The sequence below is a fragment of the Ooceraea biroi genome, chromosome 2 (assembly GCF_003672135.1).
Source record: "Ooceraea biroi isolate clonal line C1 chromosome 2, Obir_v5.4, whole genome shotgun sequence".
NCBI classification, from domain to species: domain Eukaryota; kingdom Metazoa; phylum Arthropoda; class Insecta; order Hymenoptera; family Formicidae; genus Ooceraea; species Ooceraea biroi.
Genome location: NC_039507.1, coordinates 16,109,979 through 16,128,690, shown reverse-complemented (window position 1 = coordinate 16,128,690; position 18,712 = coordinate 16,109,979). Strand labels below are relative to the sequence as shown.

The 18,712-nt window shown below is 35.7% G+C and overlaps 3 protein-coding genes and 1 long non-coding RNA gene across 5 annotated transcripts in view; 3 read left to right on the top strand and 1 right to left on the bottom strand.

The window, feature by feature from the left end:
* Positions 1-5,852, top strand: part of LOC105280183 (palmitoleoyl-protein carboxylesterase NOTUM) — a 28,833-nt gene extending 22,981 nt beyond the window's left edge. The window contains exons 2-8 of the mRNA XM_020031866.2: positions 183-552; positions 1,081-1,141; positions 1,219-1,448; positions 1,947-2,156; positions 2,258-2,534; positions 2,708-3,042; positions 3,287-5,852. Of these exons, the coding sequence (XP_019887425.1) occupies positions 183-552; positions 1,081-1,141; positions 1,219-1,448; positions 1,947-2,156; positions 2,258-2,534; positions 2,708-3,042; positions 3,287-3,621 (1,818 nt within the window). The 3' untranslated portion in view covers positions 3,622-5,852. The remainder of the gene's footprint in view (positions 1-182; positions 553-1,080; positions 1,142-1,218; positions 1,449-1,946; positions 2,157-2,257; positions 2,535-2,707; positions 3,043-3,286) is intronic.
* Positions 5,853-6,910: 1,058 nt separating this feature from the next.
* LOC105280170 (PI-PLC X domain-containing protein 1) lies at positions 6,911-11,436 on the top strand. 2 transcript variants are annotated; one of them, XM_011340479.3, is made up of 7 exons: positions 6,911-7,130; positions 7,371-7,574; positions 8,095-8,271; positions 8,845-9,076; positions 9,385-9,738; positions 10,104-10,291; positions 10,587-11,435. In XM_011340479.3, exons 2-7 carry the CDS (start codon positions 7,526-7,528, stop codon positions 10,943-10,945), a joined length of 1,359 nt encoding a protein of 452 aa, XP_011338781.1. In that variant the 5' UTR covers positions 6,911-7,130; positions 7,371-7,525; the 3' UTR covers positions 10,946-11,435. The 2 variants fall into 2 exon arrangements, with proteins under 2 accessions (XP_011338781.1, XP_026823604.1); XM_026967803.1 differs by lacking the exons at positions 6,911-7,130; positions 7,371-7,574 and having other exon boundaries at positions 8,108-8,243; positions 10,587-11,436.
* A 142-nt stretch (positions 11,437-11,578) lies between these two features.
* On the top strand, positions 11,579-16,400 carry LOC105280171. Its single transcript, XM_011340481.3, has 2 exons — positions 11,579-12,189; positions 15,939-16,400. The coding sequence occupies exons 1-2, from the start codon at positions 12,058-12,060 to the stop codon at positions 16,305-16,307; spliced, it is 501 nt and encodes a 166-aa protein (XP_011338783.2). The 5' UTR covers positions 11,579-12,057; the 3' UTR covers positions 16,308-16,400.
* LOC109611011 lies at positions 12,601-18,315 on the bottom strand. Its single transcript, XR_003406183.1, has 2 exons — positions 18,177-18,315; positions 12,601-13,125 (listed from the first exon to the last, which is right to left on the bottom strand). It is a non-coding gene; the product is annotated as an uncharacterized LOC109611011 (long non-coding RNA).
* Positions 18,316-18,712: the final 397 nt, after the last annotated feature.

Here is an 18,712-nt window from a genome sequence, read left to right as displayed (position 1 = left end):
TACTTGATATCCTTGTTACGTTGAACATTTAACGAGAAAATGTCAATTCGTTTGATTTTAATTAAGTTGACTCCAATTCAATTTTGTGATGAGAAGTCCGATTAAATAAAATTTCCAATAGAATACAGAAATGGCGAATCGTACGTATCGACAGTTATCGAGGTTTCACGTGTGTATTTCAGATTATATTGTGCCTGGCGGCTTTGATCCCGATGATAGTTACCGAGGACAAGCCGACGAACACAGTCTCGATTTCCTCGAGTTCGCAGCCGGAATATCAGAGCAACACGATACAGAAACTGATCAGCATCTTGGGAAAATATGACCTAGACGATCAGAGGGGACTGAAGAGGGTGTATCTGAGCAACAGGTCGATCACTTGCAACGATGGATCGCAGGCCGGTTTCTACCTACGAAAGTCCCACGGCTCCAGGCGGTGGATCATGTACCTGGAGGGCGGCTGGTATTGCTACGATCAGAAGAGCTGCAAGTCCAGGTGGCTGCGGGTGCGGCATCTGATGACGTCAACCCAGTGGCTCGAGACACGCGACGGTAGATCCTCGATCGCTTATAATTATATACGTCACGCGGAACGGAAACGATTTTCCGCTCGTGCATCCCGCCGAAGCTCGCACCGCATCGTTAATTAATTTCGAGGAAAGAGGAAGAAAAATGATCCTCCACAAACGCACGTTCTTGAACGTTTACATTACGTATCAATCAACATATACGAGTGAATAATATTTATAGTATCGCGCAATAATGGCATAAAAATAAGATTTCTTGTGCGCTTTGTTGAAGATTACTTTGAACTGTGCTATTACATTTTTGTTAGGAGAGATATCGATTGAAAGACTATTATTTTTTTATCTATTTGTAATATCAAGGTTTAATTTGTTAAAATTTCAATGTTCAATAGTCGATACCTGTTTCTACCTTTACATTTACTTTTTAGTTTACCTTTTGGTGTCTGTTTTAAGATGCAAAGCAACAGATTATTCCGAACCAATGAATATATATTCTTATAAATCGTGATTACGATCGGAGAGAAAAATAAAAGCGTTTATGTCTGTTTTTCAGTTGGAGGAATACTCTCTCCAAACGCGGACGAGAATCCATTCTTCTGGGGTGCGAATCACGTGTAGGTATTGTCCATCGCGCGATTGAGCGCGTCGCGACATTAGATCTTTGCGTAACGGAGTCGTTGTCATTTTACAGTTTCGTTCCTTACTGCACGAGCGACAGTTGGAGCGGTACCAGGACTGTCAAGACACCGGATGATATGTTTTCATTCATGGGGGCAGAGATTGTGCTCCAGGTTGTCCGAGACTTGGTTCCCCTTGGCCTCGAAAACGCGAGCGCCTTTCTTTTGGCGGGCAGCAGTGCGGGTGGCACTGGCGTGATGCTGAATCTGGACCGCGTACAGGATCTGGTGCATCGCGAATTGGGTACGTTGCATCGCGGCCTGGTTTATCAATTAGTTACCGTCCCGGCTAAGCGGCCTCACGTTCTCTGATAATTGTCGCAATTTCCCTGGCGATAAATATTCATCGCCCGCTGATTCATTTGTGTCACGCGCGAGTCAATAGAAATGATGGCCATTATGAATCATTAATATTTATTGTCCGTATTATCGCTTGAAGTACACAATTTAAATTGTGTCTCCCCTATAAAGCTCGATATTGTTATTAAAATATACATGGAAATCTGAATTTTTTCTGAAGTATATAAGCCTCTCAAAGTATGCGCCGTATGTACGAAAATTCCCATTTTAATGTTAGATGAAGATTGATCATTGTAAAACAGAATTTTTACTCGGACATCCTTTAAATATTTCTTTTCTCGATACGAATTTTTCACTATATCTTGAACAGCGGTTTTCGGCGATTGACGATACTATTTACGATGTGCAATTCACAAGTAATAGGATTTATCTATTCACACAGGCTTGAGACATGTTTCTATACGTGGTGTATCGGATTCCGGATGGTTTCTCGATAGAGTACCTTATTCTGCGAACGATCTATCACCCGTCGATGCGATACAGAAAGGGATGGAATTATGGAAGTCTCGGATGCCCACTAATTGCGCGCTTAGATATCCTGACGAACCTTGGAGATGTTTTTTTGGATACCGACTGTATCCAACTTTATCCGGTGAGTTGAGTTTATGATCTTGTAGGGCCATCGTGTATATTAAAGATGTAACTGTTTTTTAACATTACGAGAAAAATTTACACATTTGTTTAATATCCTAGCACCGTTGTTCGTCTTCCAATGGATATTCGACGAGGCTCAGATGAGGGCCTACAACATGGCTGCACCAAAAACGAGGCAACAATGGGATTATATACATAAGATGGGTGACAGTTTGCGACAGACATTCGACAATGTTAGCGCGGTGTTTGCTCCGAGCTGTATTAGTCACAGTGTTCTGACGAAAAGGGATTGGAAGCTGGTTAAAATAGACGACGTTTCCTTTGCGCAGGCATTGTTCTGCTGGGATCAAATACCGGTCGCGAAACATCATAACAAGTAAGTAGCCCATTAGAATCCAACACGGCATTTGCAATCGTCGATTGAAAATCGCGATATCGCGTTGTTTGCTGAGAAAATATTTGCCAGACTAGCTCTGAGCTCATCTTGATAAAGAAATCAATGACGATCGGCGAAACCTCGAAGGGATCATGTTTTTCGTTCTGTTGCAGTACTCACGCGCAAATCGAGAGCAATCAACCGTGCGGGAAGCCATCGAAAAAGTCACTGCGTTCTGGTGCCAGAAAGGGAAATGGTACCACGATCGAGGATGAAAAAAGTCAAACTGAATCTTCCGCGGAAATGCAAAAAGCTCGATTGTCTGTCATTGGTAAAATGCAGGAGAACAAGGCGGCCTCCGGCTTGAGTCAAGAGCGGGAGAACAAGAAGAAGCGAAACAAGAGGAAACACAAAGGCAGAAAGAGAGAGAGGAAGGAGAGGAGGGACAGAGAGAGGAACAAAGAAGAGAAGACGAAAAAAGAGAAGCACGAGCGAAGGAAAGGCGGCGGTACGGTTAAGCAATGCGCAAACATGTTTTTGAATCTGCTGTTCAATAACAAACAACATTCCTCGACTGGTTTAACGATGTTTCGTACAATTTTAATATAAATAAATCAGTTTAGAGCTCGTTTGACGCGGTATTTTACGACGGAATTAATTTCTCAGAATATATTTTTATAATTAACTATAGACAAAGATTTGTTACATCTAACTCGCGTACGTACTTCATGATTTTTACGAATTTTTTGCAGGTCGTCGAAAAGGCAAGCAAGTTAACGGCAACAACCACACGGCTATGTTTAACGGCACCAGGCCACAACGATCGGTAATACCATCGAGCAAACGGCATTGCATCCAGGACTGCCATTTCCGTATGATCGAACGCTGCACTTGGCCGCAATGTAACCATAGCTGCCCCAAGTTACATAATCCCTTTACAGGCGAGGAAATGGACTTTATCGAACTGCTCAAGAGCTTCGGTCTGGATATGAAAAGCGTCGCGAACGCTCTCGGCATCGACATACACACGTTGAATAGTATGGATCACGAGGAGTTGTTGAATCTTCTGACACAACGGGCGAACTAACGAAGGACATTCTTTCGTAATGACTATACACAGGGACATTTCCCTGCTCGCTTAACCGACATTTCCGTACTTGGTACTTGCTCCAAAGTCTGAATTCAATATTTACTTGCAGTATCAAACACCATGCTTCAGACAAATGCAATACCACCGTACCACCGGTGCCAATGTTACAGTGTGTACTTAAATTCGAGAAAATATACTATTGCTAACGCGCGTTGGGAGTTAAAAATTGGGACGAAAATCTATCGACTGACTTAGAAGACACGTATAAAGCAACAAAGAAATTGTCTTTTGTCTTAATAACAAGTTTTATCTTAATAACAACGGTCCGTGAAGGAATGTGAACTAAGATTCACAGTACAAACACAATTCTATGATTTGCATGACCATCTTAATAGTTAATTTTGTACAATTGTTTTACAAGTGTTTTAATTTTGTACAATTATCTTAATTTTGTATAAATAATGTTTGAACTCGAAAATGATTGTGTTGCACTTCAACTGATTGTGTCTTCGCGTATCGCGGACTTGAATTTTGATTTAAAGACTGCTAGTAACTGCCGATGACTCATTAACTCCGTTTACGAAAAACATGTGACCTCTGTTTTTTCTTTGTACGGCATTTCGAGCGAAACTAACACGTTTGAATTAAAGACGCGTTACACGTTGTTACGTTACGTGTTATTACGTATCTAACCAAAATGAATGTACATAATTTCGTAGGGAGTCGGCGTGTTTGTAGAACACGCGCTTTGCAGAACAGACGAGAATGCCGAATGAGTGTAACGATTCTGATTGGCGTTTCCGCCGACGAACAGAGAGAAGACGAGAGTTCTAACTCGGAAGTGTATATTTTATATTGTACGAGCACAGGAATATTTTAATTTATTATAGTTCTTAGGTAAAATAACCAAGCATGTTTTACTACTATATTTTACGTATTAATTCGACATTCACGGCGTGAAGTTTGTCGCTGAAATCAGACCGGGTTTCAACAGAACCTTTCCAAAACATCGTACCTGTTCGAATGCAATGCTTTTTGTCCCCTCATTGTCAAAGGATCCTTTTCCTCCAAGAATCTCGATGAGCTTCTGCGTTCGTCACGCGTAGATCAATCACAAATTCAATTTGATACATTACTTAAGGATCAACGTAACTCAGTTACACGCACGGAAGACTGTAAAAAGGATTTTCCAATGGCAAACAGGACTGATTTCCTCTCTTTTTTTTTTCTATTTAATGTCGAAACGGAAATTTGCCAGTAAGTAACGACAACCCGACCGACAAAGCAGCTTCATAGACTGATTAAATTATCTACCTCAACGAATCAAATCGTATTAACGTACTTCCTTCGTGTACTATAATTGTCAATTTAGTGCATCACGAAATAACAACACTTATTGTAAATTAATGCGCGTAAAGTATTGTATATTGTATCTATGTCTCGAATTTTGTAATATAGCTGCCAAGGTAATGTTATTTATTTAACGTAGCGTAGATTCCACGATGGCAGCGGCATACGCTCTTTGTCGTGTGCACGTATGTATAACATCTCGATGGCATCGATGGCAATAAAAGAGTATCGTAATTATAAAACAATGTTTTACAATTATTTTTGTACAATGATTAATTGTAGATTAAAATAAGTTTTACAATAATTAATTGTACAATAATGAACCTTTCAATACGTATAGTGTACTAAATAATACATATAATATTATATGTACTATTTTTTGGCTGAATATTACATCAAAATTCTATTAAAAACAATGGACGTACGATATTAAATAAATATAATATTTCTATGGATCTATAATTAGAATAATTTTTAAAGACATGTTACTAATAAAATATTGTTCGAAAATGAATTTGCACAACTAGAACTGTAATTACAATACAGAAATGCAATTACAATATTTTTTATTGATGTCATCGATGCACCGATATATAGGAAACTCTATTTTGGGATTTAATTTACTTTCGTGTCTTTAAATTACAATCCTGTTTCCATAAATGTGATCAGAATAATCGTACTATATTTCAAAGCTTCCATTTGCATTCACTCGTATACCATAACATATACTGTTATCTTCTAAAGAAGCATGACACTGTAAATAAATTGTATATCTGTTGTACTGAGATATATAGTGGAGTCATTTATCTGTATTGCCTTGACCCGTATGGAGATCAATAATGTGTAATAAAAGTCCATATTATTGTGTCCTGTCATAATCCAAGCGAAAATATATGTCTCATCGCCTTTACAAGCACATAAAGTTATAGCAATAAGAAATTTATATTGTTTAACAAGAAAATTCTATTGTTGAACAAAACAACTCGATCGAATCCGGCCATAATACCGTTCACGTTTACAAAATAACGAAACATTCTCTCTCTCTCTCTCATTTCCATACTGTAATGACAATTGAACAGGAAAATGTGACTGCAACGTACACTACCGTCAAAAAGTTTAGGACCAAAGAAATTAATATAGATTTAATTGTATACTTTCATCCCCAAAAGATAATGTTATCTCACAATTACTTTTATAATATTATAATATATGATTATATAGCTATTTATTTATAAGAAGAAACAGTCAAAAAGAATGTCATGTCATTTCTATCTTAATCTCTATTTGTTACTTTGGTCTTAAATTTTTTGACGCAAGTGTATATTGACCCATCGTAATCAGATATAACTCTTCTCTCTCTTTCGTGAACTGTGAAACATCATCGATAAATCGCGAGCTGTGTAAACCTCCACCTGTACGTAACGATTAGCCTGTTTGCTCTCACGACGCGACCCCTCTTGGCACTCAGTGTTCCCTGCGCGCACGATGCATACGAGGGCGATAATTCAATGTAGAATCTGAATCCGTCTCCCCGATCCCCGCCGATCGGTCGGTGGGTTCCCATCCATCGACGGCTCTCCCTCGAAACTACATATTCCACGACGCGTACGCAGGAAATGGTATTTAATGTTGGCGAGCCGTTGCGGTGGAGAGACGGACATAGGGACGAGAGAAGGAACGAGCGCATTCTGGTCCCTCTTCGTGTCCAATTGACGTGTCCGAGGAAGTGATGAAAGGATGGAAGCACGATGTGCTTGAATGTCCCGTAAGCGGATTCTATATTAAATTGCTCCGGTTAGCCGGTAGCTCGTTCGGCTGTCTCTCGTTCAGTCACTGGGTTGACAGCCGAGAACCACCGCGCCGTCGGCAGGGCATCTGAATTCGTTTCCCGATTTCCATTTCACGTGTCCCGAGTTTTCCCGATGCAACGATAATGTTTGCCCCGATCGAGAGGTACTCTTACACGCGGCGGAAGTGAGACGCGGTCAATCGGAAGGAACGTCCGGTTGCCGTCCTTGTTGAGAACGGAGATCGGAGCAATCTCTGAGACCGCGCGCTCGACTGCACATACAGGATAATTTTTCACTTGCGAGCAGAGTGAAGATATGAATCTTCGATACGGAACACGGCGGTATTATCAATGACATAGATAAATGGTGAGTTCCGTCGTTGCTTAATTTTCAAATGCACAAGAGCTCTGATAGCGAAGATGATATATTATCTTACTTTTTTTTCACTTTTTTCTATTTAAACATTTAATGTTTTCTCCTACAATTTTCTCTCTTCTGCATGCATTCTGCAGATCTTCGGAACATTTTTAACTCTAAAACTTAGTAATTGCTTATAAGAAATATTTGTACGATGGTCTTGGTGCGTCAATAAGTTGCGAATTCCAGAAACTCTAATGGCTCCTCGTATCCAATCGTTATGCTTGAAGAAATCAGGAACTACGTAATTAAAACACGACTGCACAACGATTGCTGATATCGCACAATCGGAAGCGGGTTTTAAGATACGCATAACTTTTGTTGAAATTTCACTAATTTCAATCATGCAGAAAGGAATTGTTCTACTGATTCTTCATGTCTTCTGCGATGTTGGTGAGAATAAACCATCAGATTTAGACGTTTATCATATGATATTTTTAGCACAATTTATATTTATGTATTGAAAGTGCAGAACGGCATATCCTGTTTCAAAACAGGATTTTAAAAAATAAGCTAAAAAACTTCATATCATCAAAAATATGTTCCACATATGATGTCACAATATGAATATATGAGCGGAAAGCAAATATTTCACAGCACCGACAAATACACGTTAAGTTTTATTCGAATATTGTGCAGAAAATATGAAAAATGTAAAAACACCAAGATAAAAATGCTGTTGATATTTACATTACTTTGCATTTCCGATATTTGCATACCTATATATATGCTTTGTGTTCTTTTTTCAAAATTCTTCACGCTTCTAAAATCCCATATTACTCTGGATTTGTTAATTTTGCAATATGTTTTTGGAATTATTAATTAAATTGTAGTAAATAATTCAAGATATTTTGCGATAAATTGTGATGTTCCCAAGATTAAAATAAATTGACATTCGTGAACGTGTTTTTAGCATTGACGGAGCAGTGTGGAAAAGTGTGGGTCACGGTCTCCTCTTTGTGGAGACCAATTGCTGCCTGCGACAAAGTGGTCGATGCTGAATTAGAAGTAAATTGGGAATTCGATTGTCCGGAGGACGTGTATCCAGATGCCCAGATCAAGGTTTTCACTGCCGACCCATTAGCACATAGTAATAAATTTTGTTTGCTTCTCTTGCGTGTATTGTATTTTGTTGCTATAAGTAGCGATTAAATGGAATCGAAACTAAATGTATATTGCAACGCGCTGATATCATATTTATGTATTAACTCGCGTTAGCAGTACAACAATTATTATTGCAATTAATTATGTAACATAAAAACATAATACGCGATAACTTTTAACTATTGCAGAATCACTAATTTGTTTTATTCAGCAATGCCCGCTAACAAAGTTCGAAATTTATTACAAGTTTATTTTGTATTTGTATTTCACTGATTGCTTAATACAAATCGCCAGCTTATGCGCGTTGAAACGTTTTCAGTTGATCGTTAAAACTTGTTCGCTAAGTCTCTCTTCCACCTATCGTGTTCAATTTGAAAACACTGATCCGCTCGAAATGAATTCCTCGATAGTTTTGAATCGTTTCCAATCGGATTTATCCTACAGAATAAATCGCCGCGAAATCGAACGTATGCATCCGCCATCACATTTTCTCACCATAAATCCATTGAACTTTCGATGTCAGAAACCTAGTGGACACCATGGACCTTATTTGTTCTAGACATAATGATAAAGCCTGAACTGATCTTGACTTCCTTGCAATATCCCCGAGGATATTATAGGACAAATATTACAGTCGGTCGCCCACGGCTACCAGGAGGATGGGACACGAAAGATGGAGCGACCCTTCCAGGATCACATTGTCTCGATTATTATGCAATCCTTTACGAAGACGGTTACGAGTTTTCTATGTCTTGTTTGCAAATTTGGCCGACTTGGATGTACGATCTGAGGTAATATTGATCTTTTACAGGCTTTTAAAAATTATATATTTATGCGCTGTCGCTCTCAATTTGGAAAAAATATTTTATCAATTTGGCTATAAATGATCGATGGTAACACAGAAAAATATTCTAGGCAAATGGTAAATAACATGCATAAAAAGTTGAGAAATTGAGAGAAAGATACTGCAAATAGTAATCCTTAATGTAATATCATGAGATATGCTAACGTTATTTACTAATTATTTTTCGCTATTAAGCTAATAATTATTTATTATTTTACGGCAATTAACTAATACAGAAAAAATCTTATTATGTAGGAGAGAAATCGGTATGCTTCCTATCAGCAGTTTGATGATACCTGGGACGCATAATTCCGGTTGTTACAAGCACGGCGATCTGACGCGTCGAGACGCCTTTCAACGGTATTTGCTAACTCAAGATCGCGATGTATGGACGCAGTTGGTGCACGGCATAAGATATTTGGATATCAGGGTTGGATATTACCCGTCGATACCGAACGGCACTGCACTCGACGAGGAGAGCAATAATATAAGTAGATTCTGGGTTAATCACGATGTCATTCGCATCACACCTCTTTCAGAGATCATAAAAGACGTGAGGAACTTCCTGGACGCGGCGAGGGGTGAAGTTGTCATCATGGATTTTCACAGGTAAGTCGCGATTACACGTGATTCAACTGTCTGGTATACTGCGAGCTACGTTTTAAATCCGTGGCAACATAAAAAAAATTTGTTTGAAACAGAGCTCTCGTTATTGGTAAAATGCAGTCGAACGATCGTTAAAAAATTACTGTGCGGGAAAATGGTTGCAAAAAACCATTAAACATGTAACATCCGTCAAACTGTCCCAGTTCCAATTAGCTTTCAACGTTATCCAACGTGTTAAAAAAAAGAGACAAATAAAATAGAAAATATTTTCCACATTTCTATTTCTGTACGTCGTTGATGTTACTTTATTAATGTGCCTCGCAGCTTATTCCGATTGTGGAATTATTAATATAGTAATTTACAAACAGATTTCCCGTGGGCTTCGAAGGTAGACCAAACAGACATCGGAAACTGATAGCTATTTTACATCAAGAGTTCGAAAGCTTAATTCTGAAGCCAGACAAAGGACTCGAAGGTCTGGGGCCAACATTAAATGACATCTGGACCGGCGGACAGAGATTAATTATATGTTACGGCGACAAACATATAGTAAATGGTAAAGAATGTTTGTTTCTTCTTAATATAAAAGTGTCTGCAAGAATTTTTTGAAATTCTATTAAATCCACGCTTGTGCGAAACTCAAGAATTATTTAAATCATGAAGCGTTTACAATTAAATGCCACCAAAATAGAAACTGTAAATCTTAATTAAAATCAGGCAAAAAATAGAATTTTTCTATTAATTTGCAATCTATCAGTTTCCATCAAATCTGCTATCAATCAATCGTGTACAACGATTTGTACTAATAACTTGTACTAATTTGTATTAAGCTTCTTGAATCTTTAATCTAGAATACGACTGGCTGTGGCCGCCCTTGACACAAGTATGGGGCAATCAACAAACCGTGGAGGGTTTGTTCGAGTACTTGGATGAAGAGATCATGGGGTCAAAGAGACGCAGGAATAGTCAAAATCCATTGTGGGCAGTAATGGCGGAACTGACGCCATTTCCGTTGGATATTTTCTTTAATTTATCTGGCGGACTTCGGCAGATGGCCGATTCTGTTAATCGAAATCTCACTGTCAAGTTTCAAGAGGAGTGGTGGAAGAAAACGAACATCGTTGCCACAGACTTTTTTCTCGGAAACGATCTGATCTGGGTATCGAGAATGTCGAATATAAAGAAGAGCAATATCGCGCAATGGCGTTAGTCTATCTCATATGGAATTATATTAACTAACGTTAAAGATATTTCCTGTTTTCTCTAAATAATGTTTTCCTGTTTTCTAACAAATTTGTTTGCAAAGAACAATTACTTTTACGTGAAATTCTTATAAATTGTATTAATATTAAAGATAACACACGTTGAAGTGAAGTGACATTAATGTATAAAATAACTTGATTGTACGACCTTTAACATAAGATACTGACTTATTTATTTATCATATAATGTTGCAACGGAAGTGCTTAAACATATTGATACAATTTGTTTGAATACTTTTGGTTAGTAAAGAATATTAGTAACAAGTTGCTAGGCGTTACGAGGCGTTGGATTCTTTATAAATATCTGTACAATATAAACTTGATCAATTCTGCAAATAAAAATTTCATAATTTTTGTTTGAATGTGCTCAAGTAGGATGTAATAAATATGTAGACACAAAGCAGCAATTTGTTTAGCGGAATTAAATATAAATAGAGCTAAAAAAAGATATTGTAATGATAATATATTCATTCTTTTTACAGCTAAATTCCTCATATTTTCTAATTCTTTTTTTCATTTTTGCCTTTAAAGTTTGATTAAATATCATTTTATTCTAAATGTAACATACATAACGTGCTAAAAAAACGAATTTAATAATGATATATAATTATTTTCCTGAATTTAATTAATTAAATTAAATTTAATTAATTAGTTTCAAATTTTCTATTAATAATTGCGATAATATATAAAAAATATCATTGAAAAATCAGAAGTTTGCTTGCTTCTGTCTCCTGTTGAATAATGGTCTCATCGACAACTGACAACTGACTACTGACTACTGACCACAGAATGTATTTAACGACCTACATATATGCATAATTGTAATTCAGTATAACACATGTCTCGAGCCACGAATGCTCATGTTTAAACCTTCCCGCTCGCCTGCTTACGCATCGTATCGCCTATCTATCTGCCGTTTCATGCATTTGACTTGCTAATGGGATCTCAGACATATCATCGCGGTTCAGACAGAGATCACGAATAGAGACTATAACCAGTGATGCTCCGGCTTTCCCCGCGGACACGCGGACGTTGAGCAGAGACTCTCGTGTCAGAGACAATGCTACCGAGCGCGACTGTGGACGAGACAAAAGAGCTATGGTGGTCCATATACGCTTGGTGGTCGTGCGTGCTCGTGCTGAAGATGATGCTGCTAACCTGGCAGACAGGTCAGATTCGAGTGAGAGAACAGGTAAAATTTCTGACGTCTCAAGGAATTATCTTGCGTTTGCTCTAGCCGCTTGATCTAGCGTATCAGTCTGCCTGATTCTGACACTATCTGATATAGACGACATAGATATCTGATATAGATTTACTATAAAGAATCACACAACACACACACACACACGAGATTGCGTAATATTATAACTTAATGTTTGTATGGCCCACCCGAAAATTCTTTGAACTAATTAAAAAACTTGTTTACTATTTTTATTGATACTTAGCATATTTAGCTTCACATATCTGTAATATTTATTTTTTGAATATATTATTATTAATTATAATATTGAATAATATTTCGCACGTGGCGTATTCACGCAGCACATGCGTTTTTGATATAGTCTCTTAAGGATCTTAAATCTAACATTTTCTGATAATTCTGTATAGGATAAGTAATAAGGAAATAACAATTAATTTTGTTTTTCTTGTCACGGTTAAATATATACATATTATTGATGATCTGATGTGATTCACAGTATTAAATTCAAACATTTTTAATTTTTTCTAAACATAGATAAATGTAATAAAATCGTTTGTTTTAATTGTCTAAAATAAAAACTTGTCGGAAATTGTATAGGCTCATTTTATATAAACATTAATGATTGAAATTAGATCTAATAAAGTTTAAATAATTCCTTTAGGTACAAAGATAAAAGAGAGAAAAAGAGACTAAAACCTGAGCTAAAATTACTCATGTAATTTTAACTACTATTTGTTGTTTTAAAATTTCTTCTTTTGTTGTCTTAAATTTATAAGATAAATTTGAATTTCTGTTATTATTGAAATTAAACTAGTTTTCCATGCATAATGAATGACTTGACTCACCAGCAGCTCTGTTCCTGTTGCTATTGCATAATGTCCCACCGAGATTTACTACGACCGTTGAGTTCGCTGTCACCGCAATTATCTAAACAAACATGATTACATGATTAATTATTTTTCTTAGAAGTGAGCATTATATTAAACAGCGTGGATATACGTGCAATCAGATAAACGCAACAATTTATTTCTTTAAACTTAAAACATGACATCATTAAGAAGTTTTAATGTTTTACTAATATTGCATATATATAACAAAAATTATTGATATATTTAAAAAACTATAAAGTTGACCAATCAATATATCAATGTGATTAGTAATAAATGTAATGTACAAATGTTACGTTAAAGCAGATAAGCGGACTGTGGTGTATAAACAACGATCCATTTAATCTATTATTTATTCTACGCGTAATGTATGGCTCAATCAAGTATCTCTAATTTTTATTGCTTAATGCGATAAAACGTATAACGATAAAAACTAACTGTACCGAGTCAACGATATTAAATATTTATGTTCAAATATAGACATAAGCAGAATAAATAAATTTGTTAACTGTGTACTTCATTGTCTCTCTTATTTATTGCTTGATCATTGCTTGTAAAAAAACATTTTTCTAATGGAGAATATATCGATCGAGAACCGTAACTAATTACTCTAATTACGATCGCGTGTATCTATTAACGTCATTCTCGATTCGGCATTTCCCCATTTTATTTATATAAGCCGATATTTTATTTACACATATAATTTGCATTGGCAAATAATGTAAAATTCACCGAGGCACTTTATTCGTCGTTTTCGATGTTCATTAATAGCACAATAATTATGGCATTAACATGACGCAATTTCGATGCCCTGAATGCAAAATATCTTGCATAGTATACTCAAGCGGTTAAATATCAAAGTGGGTTACCACGAATATTGAAAGCCGCGGTTAATCACAATCGTGCATATTGATTAGCATTACAACAATCGTCCAATATTACTCAGTACTTCCGATATTTCGAATCCGCAATGCAGAGTTATGTGACTTGTAAACACCTGTCGATTGACAGCTAATTACCATTGTGCATGGTAATTGCAAGAATTGTTCAATAATACATTTCCAATTAAATTATTATAATAGTGATTTCATCCACAATTGATTTTAGCAAAGTCAAATCACATGGCTATTAGATAAATTTTTTCTAAAGATAGATAAAATTAAAATTAAAGATATGTATCTATAAAAATTTGCCGAAATTGTGATTATATGTCGCTCGCCGCTTGATCTAGCGTATCTGCCTGATTCTGACACTATCTGATATAGATTTACTATAAAGAACTACACAACAGCACACACACACACGCGCGCGCGCGCGCGCGAGCTTCGTAATTTTATAATTTGTGAATTTTTTTCAGCGTGAAACAATGACAATAAATAATACGATTTAGCATGAAAATAATATTAATCAATTTTTGCTTCATTAAAAATGTATTTTTGATTTAACACCAAACTGCAATTAAATGGACGCATAAAATGAACATTGAAAATACATTTGGTAAATTTATTAACTTACGTAATCCATTTTTAACATTAAATAAATATAATTTGATAAAATGATATCATTTACCTACATATTTTTACATTCTAATATACATAATAATCATTATATTGTCACAATGATTATTATAGTTGGAAATTGCAATTAATGCTTTAAGAATTTTACAATAATTATATTCGATGTTTTACATACTTATTTGCACATAATATATTTTTACTTGACAAACATGCGAAAAAAGGTGAATCTATTGTCTCATTTACTACAATTTAAAAGACACACAAGGTCGGCTGCTATTAAATGTGTCAGCATAATTTAAAGTTGCGTAGATAGCATTTTTATCAAGTGTTTACTTAGCATTAAATACATAACCTTTTTTTATAAAACTGATCATTTATTTTCAATATTTGCATAATTCAAATAAATTTTTCATATTGCGTCACATTTAATATAATAATGTATTACATGATAACATGTAAACACGATTTTTAATCATTAACAAATATCTCATGCTAAATATAAAAATACATAAAAATACTGCACATTCCACTACATGTTGTAAATATTTGATTGTAAGAGCTAGATACGTTCTAAATTCTGCAACTGTTAAAAAATTTAAAAGATTAATATAACGTTTGAGGTTAACAATTTATTTAGTGTTTTAATTTAAAATTTAATTAAAATTTTATGGATATTATTTTAAGGGAGAAAAAAAGAAATTGATTTTCAATCAGCATTATTGAATTTTGATATTGTAACACTTAGTGTTAGTGAAACACTTTCGTTTTGTATTAATCAGTTGCAATCAAATTAAATAACAATAACAATTTTTTTCAAAAAAATACAGTAAAATTCCATGGTAAAATTTCAATTAGCTTTTGAGTTATCGTTGCGATACAATGTGGAAACCGATGTACACCCAGATTAAGATGCAAATTAAATCGATTCCGGTACATTCCAGATTAAATCTTGACTACAATCTCAAAATAGATCTTTTTCCCCGACCACGGTGCTTTATCATGTGTGGCGTATGCAATAAAATAAAAAATGGAAGATCGGCACGCGAAATGAAAGCTTTCGGGCAAGCGCGCTCTCAGTCAATTAAAAGCTTTTCGGCCGCGGCAGAATTCTCCGTGGAATGATAAATGGGACGTTTGTTCCAGATAAATTTTCACACCTGCTTCGGCCAACCTCGTGCATCATGATTCTTTTTTTAAGTTATTGTCGCAGAAATACGATGAATAAATCTGGTCATTGTTCTTTCTGGCTACGGGGAGATTCCAGGATTTACGCGGATCACTCGAAATCGACATGCCGGTCTAATGGGTTTCGCTCGCTATTTCATTCATTGCGCAGGTAATCCACAGCGAGGAAGACAGGATGTGGATGGTGAAAAAACCGGAGATCATTTTATGCCCAACCGGTGATGGCCATCCAGACGTGATTCGCATCCGAAGGGCCCATCAAAAGGATCTCAAGACTGTCCTTCCTTTTTTGGTGGTCACGCCGCTCTGGTTGAACGTCGAGACGTGCAATTCTACGGTGAAGATCCTAATACCGGGCTTCGGGCTATGCAGTATATTATACACTTTGCTGCATATGAAACTTCTACAAATGTCCGTTTCTTGGAAGCACTTCTTCTCGATGGCTTTGTATTGCATTCTAACATATATATGCACAATCGCTGCAGTCAGATACACTATTACTATCCCGAAGCTGATTTAGCCGAGAAGATTACGGAGAAGAATTACCATGACGTTAATATGCTGCATTATAAAGAAGATTTTACAAACGAATAAATAATACAAGAACTGCATTAATTATGTTTCATATTATTATACATTCTGACTTTTTTATCATGCATAATAGACATGCATATAATTTCTAAGCACTGTTTACAGAATAGTAATGACTGAGATTGCAGTTTGATCGCAGTTTGATCTAGAATTACAGATCATTTCAGTACTCAGTGAACCTCCTCTGCCTCCAGCTGTACCAACTGATTTCACGGTAAATCGCGGTAAAAATTACGCGATTTCCAACTCTTTCTAATTATTTGCACGGTATTTCAAAAAACACTTGCTTTAAATAACTGTATTTATGCTTGTGAGAGAAAAAATTGATCGTATCTTTAACGTTGTTAAAATGAAATAAAGTAAATAAATGAACGAGTTTTTAAACGCGTTAAAATCGAAGTGTGTGCATGTTATATAATGATTACGATAGCTCGACAATTTGCATAATACTTCTTACTATTACGCAATAACTTCCTTAAAATATATGGGAAACGTTAATAGTTTTTTCGAAATTCCCATGACAATCAGCGCTAGTTTAGCTAATTAGCTAAAATCTTCTTTCTCATTATGATCCAATCGTGCTCGTTGGCAAAATGACAAATAAAGTGCATAAAATTATAAAACTGGTAAGAATAACTAGTTATATATTAATATAATTAATATAGTCATTATATATATATATATATATATATATATATATATATATTCCAGCAAACACAGTCATATAACAGTGATATTGCCATAATATAACAGAATGTAACACGCAATATAACATGTGCGTTATATGTAATATATATGTTAGTTGTAATTTCCCACTCATACGAAATTGCAGTAATATAACGTGTTACTAAAATGTTACTTAAATGTTATATAAATGAAATATAATTATTCTTTCTTCCTCTTTCTACAACTACTACTAGGTTTGTGTTTAATTTATTTTCCTAAACGTTATGCAGAAGTTAGTACTTTGCTCTTATTTATTATTCGTTCAAAAATGTACCACTTCACTGTAGAAATGGACTTATGATACAAGTTGTACCGTGCCGTGATCATCGTTCTTATATATATATATATATTGTATCATATTTTGCATACGAGAAACGGAAGCCATCTAGCGGACGACTCGACATTTGTATGTTAAAAATGGTATATAACATAGACATAATATGCAAATATTACAGTTATATAACATCGCATATTTAAGTTATATTACTGTTATATTATTATAACCAATATATAACAGAGCAATATAACAGTTTTATAACACAGTTATATTGCAGTTACAAAGAAAATTATGTAACTTTAACATTAATAACATATAACAGTTGTTATATTGCGTGTTACTTCTGTGTTATATAACAGTTATATTTTGTGTTTGCTGGGATATATATATAATATAGTTAGAGCATATTAATATAGTTAACATAACCGTGCACTCATCAAATGTAGTGAATATTTATTATTTCGTACAAAGTTTCCTGCGATTTCTCGATACAATGCACAGCGTCAAGCAGTCGCGTTCTCGACATTCAGTTACACGCCGCGGTGGCCATTTTGAGAATATGAAATATCTTCTACGACAATGTGATGAGTCATTTGCACTCGCGACGCGCGTTACGGAATTGTTTTTAGTACAATTTTTTGCTCGTAACGTTGAGTGGACAAATAGTATACTTTTGCATGAATAATTTCCGCGTTATCGTATCCGTCGCGACTTGTCGCTTACGAAGGACGAACATGAAATTATATGCACATTAACCAAACATTATCGGAGTAAAGTATTCATTGGTTTATATACCTATATCGATGCATTATAGGTGCCACCGTCAATACCAGTTGAATTTTACCACGTAATAACGACGGGCCCAGCATTACAATATGCGTACGTCGCGTTACGGATGATTAAACAACGCCGAAACACCGAAGGTGAGCTCGTGCAGTCGCAGACCTTCCACCGCGCGCAACACGATTTCGAATTAATTCAAACGTATGTGCAATTGCTGATGCGCGCGCTGCACACGTGACCACTGTAGCTCAGAGGTGCGCAACTCGCGTTCGCAGACAGGTCTCACATGGAGACCTGACTGAATCAGCTTTAATTTGCCGGACGGCAAATATACGGCAGAAATATTAATAAAACGTGAAGAAATAGTAATAAAGTATCTTTTTTTTATTCTTTTAGCGCAGTATTTTATATCGTTTTAGTAAAAACGCATATTATTATCGTATAAAAATGTAAAAAGATAAACAAGGAAACGGAAAACGGATGAAGGGACAGATCTAAATATAGCATTCGCATTAATTAATTTCCGACAAAAGTCAAGGACCTTAAGT